The sequence below is a fragment of the Castanea sativa genome, chromosome 9, assembly GCF_040712315.1.
Source record: "Castanea sativa cultivar Marrone di Chiusa Pesio chromosome 9, ASM4071231v1".
NCBI classification, from domain to species: domain Eukaryota; kingdom Viridiplantae; phylum Streptophyta; class Magnoliopsida; order Fagales; family Fagaceae; genus Castanea; species Castanea sativa.
In genome coordinates this window covers 26,527,528-26,533,527 of record NC_134021.1, presented here as the reverse complement: position 1 = coordinate 26,533,527, position 6,000 = coordinate 26,527,528, and the positions used below count along the sequence as shown (strand labels likewise).

Here is a 6,000-nt window from a genome sequence, read left to right as displayed (position 1 = left end):
ACGAGTAACCGGGTCGGACCGTATGGTCAGCTTCGGATTTCACAACCTTGGATATGGATGCAAATGCTCTAAGCCAATGGACAATTGATTGCTACTATTAGATTAACATTAATAAAAATTTAAAATGAACGTAAGTCTAGCCCATTTTCCAAGCTGTTAGACTTCCAAAACTAGCAATCAATCAAATCCTTAAAGTATGTAAAATGATCCAATTTTTATTTCTTATAGTTTGCCTCATTTTCCAATTTGACATTTAGAATTTCGTAAGTTTGTAAAAGGATTACTTCATTTTTTATTTCGCTTTTTATATCCTTATATTCTTCATAACATATATATCCACCATCATGAGAAGATATTAGGATTTGAAATCAATCATCCTTTCTTTGTTTATTCCTAGTCGTCATTCTTCCAATCTTGATCCTCCCCGTAGTGAGCGAATTTGCTCTTGGCCCTAACCAACGAAATCAGTAGGGTGTATTTTAATAATGGATTATGAGGGAGGGGGCAAGCAAATGGGAACCAACTAAGAACTAGAACGCTCGAATAATGGACCCTCTCATGCTATACTCGACTCATTAGGCTGAGGGATGGATGGAACCAATCATAAGTGCAAATTGCGCTTTAGCATAGAAAATAAAGGCTAGGGCAGAAGATAGTGGAACTAATCATATCCTTCTTTTCTAGTAAGTACTATGGAGTCAAATGCAACAGCTTCTAACGCGTAATGATTAAATGGTCGTCCGTTCCAATGGATGACTGTAAGCACATTAAAGTCATAAATAACTCCACCAATCCAGCTAGCAGTGAGTAACGACAAGAAGACTGCTACAAAGTTCTTTATGAGCTACCGTCCAGACGTTACGAATGCCCAGTTAAGGAGAGACTTCATTGCAATTAATGAAGTAATTCACTTAGGTGCATCTTCCAGGGGAGAGATCAACGGACAAATGCATTTACCCGAGTACTGGTTATATAAAGCCAGCTAGCTCAAGTAAGTGAACACACATCGTTTTGCAGTGTATGCTGTAGATTCCTAAAGAGAGATTGTCTAACTTAAGTATTGGAGGGCCCTTGGCTGGCACCACCCGGTGTCTTTCACCTCTATTCTCTTTGTTCTAAATAGGAAATCAGGTTCGTCCATCAACACCAGCAAGGAACATACCAATGAGGCTATTTTGTGCTTTATCAGTTTGGTATCGTCTGTGGAGATGATGAATTGGAATGCAATATAGCAAGTCATCGTATCTTTATTGACAAAGTTCTTTGAGACCGATGGATTCAACTATGACAGCACCACCAGATCCAGTGGGAATGGCCCAGCAAATCCAAGCGTTGATAGCTAATGTACAAGAGCTAATGAAACAAAATGAAGACTTGAGGCGACATGCACATCCTAAGGGTAGTATGCGATTTAGTCACAAGATATAAATCACAAGTTCTTTGTAAACTCAAAACCTTAGTTCGTAGTCAGTGATGAAATTGGGTATTTCATCTGTGAAGACTATAACGTGCCAATTAAGATGGTTTGTCTTGATCATGGAAGTAGAGACTTCTAATTGATATGTTGATATGTCTTAAGTGTATAAAATACATTGAACTAGACCGCTGTGAGATTAATTATCCTATTAACGACCGTCAATTGAATAATAAATCACACGACTTTAATTTACATAAACTCTAAATCCCGAGAGGAGAGTGAACCCAATCATGAAATATAGATTGCTTTGATATATCAAGAGTAAGATTTAATTCAACGGTCAAAACCTCAATATGTTGGGCAGTCACATATAGTGCTAAAGGAACACATATCCTTAAGATAGAATTCATAGTCTCTTTGTAGAGATATAAAATATTTCGTTGAGATAAGTTTAATGAGTTTAATAATTCAGAGTGTTAGGCTTAACCACTTTAGTAGAGAGTTACTAAAGTTTATATTTTATAAAATTTGATTTTATGAATATATATATATATATGAATAACTTAAAGGATTAAACCTGGAACTCAAGGATCAAGAGGTAGTAATTTCCAAAGTGACAATTATATATTATGATTTTGTATTACTACGAATATTTTTATGAAGGGGTTAATTGTTTAGATAATAAAGTCTGGGGATTTAATTTTATTAATATAGCCTAGAGTGCAATTATATTTATATAGTGGTATTAAATATAATTAATGGTAACTCTGGGCTTATTAAGAGTTGACAAATAAGCCTGAAACCCATTGGAGCTAAAGTTTTATTTGTCACTTTAGTCATGTCCCAAGCCACACACTAAAACCCAATTAGGTTGACCCAAAAGGCTAGCCCAATTAAATAGTCAATTGTTTATTTAATAAGAGTTATTAAATAAAGTAACTGCTTTTTTACAGTTAAAAACGTACGTACGATTAAAAGGGAAAAATACAGTTTTCTCTTTATTATTCTCTCTGGAACAAGTATGCCTTTCTATTTTTTGTTTCTAAAATTCTAGATATTCCATGTTATCTCACATGAATGAACAAGATACTTGTATTGCTTCCGAAGTGCATTTTGTATGGGATGCAAAACCAATTTTTCCAACAATTGGTATCAATGGCAGGTTTATGATATCATGCTTGTATAACATGTGATTGAGTTTTAGAATCAAAGAAAATTGTTTTCTTGGTGTTTGAAAATTCTGCAATAATTTTTCTGCATAATTTTGTTTTAGATTTATTGTGCAATAAATTCTGCGTGAATTGATTAATATGTTCCATGTTTTATATATGAGATTTATATATTGGTTCGTATTATCAATGAAGCCCATGGTTATGTCTCTTAGTTATGGTGCCGTGCCATGCTTTTATATTCATAGAATTCGTATGCATCAAGGATTGAAGTACTTTATTTCTATTGAATCCGTATATAGTATATATATATATATATATATATGGATTCATATGTAAAACGTTTATATAGGATGAAGTGGCCCAAAGTATATCCTTTTTTGACGGTGCCGACTTTCATTGTTTATATAGGATTTATGATATTAAATAGGATGCAAGGCCTAACTTCATGAATTGATTTATATATATATATTAAGATAGGAATGATGAACGTGTATTGTTGCTTGCCTTGCATTATATATTTATAGTCCAACACTTTATGTTAATGCTAGAATTAAAGTATTTTTGTTTACTTGTTGAAATCCTTTAACGAAATTTTTTCCTAATGGGATTAGAATTTTATTTTCAAGGGTTTCTAGCATATTAGGGTTCTTGATCTTCATCTTGAAACCCTTAATGTTTGATCTATAAATCTTCATTTATAAAATCAAAAGGTGTTTTTGATTTCTAAATAAAAACCTTTCTTTTAAAATTTCTAATGGGAGAGAGATTCAAGGATTGAATCTCACAACCTCCATTGTCGGTTTATAGTAGTGTGATTAGGCACCTCGCCTTGGCGTATATGCCTTGCTCCCTACGGATGGTGTTTAATTCATAGTACTACAGATTAAATTTCTTCATGATGGATGATATGTGCTTTTATATTGAGAACGACCATGCTACCATGGAGTTGCTTGGTGACTCACATAGAGTCTAGGCAATGGTGTGCACTAGACTAAGTTTAATGTTAAACTCCCTACGAAACTATGTCATTATTACTAAGAGGCTAAAGGGAAAAACAACATGTTATTAGTGTTTGGAAAGAGTTATCAAGATAACACTAGTAATGAGAATAGTTCTAAATCAATTATAATATTTATTATTTACTGCTACCAAGGAATTTTAAATATGAGATTGGGTTGTCGTTACATATTTTTATATTATGGTTTTGTTAAGGTTCCATACTATGTGCTTATATGCTAAATTGATAATGTCCTGTTTACTTATTGTATTCATGTTTATTATTTTCAGATTTAATCATGGTATCTTTTAGCTCACTTATTGTTATTCTTAATCAAAACAAGCTGACTGGACCTAACTATGTTGACTGGAAAAGGAATTTAGACATTGTTCTTATTGTTGAAGAGCACAAATTTGTGCTTAGTGAACCATGTCTAGACATTCCTACATTAGATGCTCCTTCTGAGGAGAGGCAACGATATGATCGTTGGTGGAAATCTAATAAGATGTCTACATGCTACGTCCTAGCATCTATTTCAAATGTTCTACAGCATCAAATGGAGGATATGGAACTAGCTTCAGACATAATGTTTAGTTTGAAGGAGATGTTTGGTGAGCAAGGTCATTCTACTAGGCAAGATACTATTAGGCTTCTTCTGAATACCAAGATGGCTCAAGGGACTCCAGTTAGAGAACATTGCCTTAAAATGATCTCTTATCTAAATACGCTAGAGGTTTTAGGTGCCGACATTGATGGAGAATCCCAAGTGAATATGATACTCTAATCCTTGCCAGAGTCATTCAAAGAATTCAGACTTAATTACAATATGAACAAAAAGATTTATACTTTGTCTGAATTGATGAATGAATTGGTGGCATCGGAAAGCATCCTTGTGAAGGCCGGTGTTGATACTAATATGGCTGAAACATCTTATTCTGAGCCTAAGTCAAAAGGCAAGGGGGGTTGGAAGAAGAAGAATTTCACCAAACAAGAAGGTAAGCAAGTTACCTTAGGAGTTGCCAATAAAGGAAAGAAGAAAGCAAAGGACTACACCAAAGGAAAATATTTCCATTGTGGTAAGAAAGGTCATTGGAAGAGAAACTATCCAAAATTCTTAGCTGCCAAGAACAAAGGTTGCCAAGAACAAAGGTATGATAAGATCATTCCTTCTTGAAATCCCATAGATTCCTAGTGTGTGGATTTAGGATGTACTAATCATGTATGCAATGTTTTGCAAGGGTTCTAGGAGACCAGAAAGCTGAATGAAGAGGAAATATTGGAAGACTGTTTATATGTATCTAATGTTTATATTGGCTGATGGGAGCAAAGTTCCAATTGTAGCATTTGGGGTGTTTAATTTGTGATTTGGTTCTAAGGTTTTAATATTGGAAGACTGTTTATATGTATCTAATGTTTGTAGGAATTTGATTTCTGCAACTTATTTAGGTAGACATGGATATTGTGTTATCTTAAAAGATAGTGTTGTAATAAAGAAGGATAAAGTGTTTTTTTTTTTGGCACTATTACTGATGGTCTTTATATTTTAACTCCTGATAAGCATGAATTGTATAATTCTGAATTAGATGGTAATTCACATGTAAAATCATTAAAGAGAAAGTTTACTTCTACTAGTGATGCCTATCTTTGGCATTTGCATTTGGGTCATATTAATCCAAATAGGATTAAAAGATTGGTGAAAGATGGTTTTATAGAAAAATTGGATTTTGATGAATTCCCAATTTGAGAATCTTGTTTGGAAGGTAAAATGACAAAATGACATTTCAATGCAAAAGGGCATAGTGCTAATAAACTGCTAGAGTGAGTACTTTCAGATGTATGTGATCATATGTCAACCTAAGTAAAAAAAGGTTATGAGTATTTCATTACTTTTACGGATGATTACTCTAGATTTGGTTATGTGTACCTAATGAAACGAAAGTCTGAAACTTTTGAAAATTTCAAAGAGTTTAAGGTTGAAGTGAAAAATCAATTAGGTAAACACATAAAGGCCATTTGATCTGACCGTGGTGGCGAATACCTTCTTGGGGATTTCAAGGATTACTTAACTCAAAATGGGATTATATCCCAATTGATTGCACTTGCAACTCCCCAACAAAACGGTGTGGTGAAAAGAAGGAATAGGACTCTTTTAAAAATGGTAAGGTCCATGATGAGTTATTCAACTTTGCCTATTTCTTTTTGGGGATATTCCATAGGAACAACAATGCACCTCTAAAATTTAGTTACATCAAAATCTATTCCCAAAACACCCATGGAATTGTGGAGTGGGCATAAGCTTATAGTATGAGATACCTCCACATTTGGGATTGTCCAGCACACATGCTGAAAGGGAAGCCTAATAAATTGGAACCAAAATCAGAAGTGGGTTTGGTTGTAGGTTATCCAAAAGGAAC

At 33.9% G+C, this 6,000-nt stretch overlaps 1 protein-coding gene across 1 annotated transcript; it reads left to right on the top strand.

Annotated features, from left to right (window-relative positions):
- Nucleotides 1–1,272: 1,272 nt before the first annotated feature.
- LOC142608972 (uncharacterized) lies at nucleotides 1,273–4,370 on the top strand. Its single transcript, XM_075780621.1, has 2 exons — nucleotides 1,273–1,399; nucleotides 3,877–4,370. The coding sequence occupies exons 1-2, from the start codon at nucleotides 1,273–1,275 to the stop codon at nucleotides 4,368–4,370; spliced, it is 621 nt and encodes a 206-aa protein (XP_075636736.1).
- Nucleotides 4,371–6,000: the final 1,630 nt, after the last annotated feature.

Coding starts and splice junctions, on each gene's coding strand:
- LOC142608972 (XM_075780621.1), top strand. CDS start 1,273: ATGGATTCAACTATGACAGCACCACCAGATCCAGTGGGAATGGCCCAG. Junction 1,400..3,876: donor GCGACATGCACATCCTAAGG/GTAGTATGCGAT, acceptor TATTATTTTCAG/ATTTAATCATGGTATCTTTT.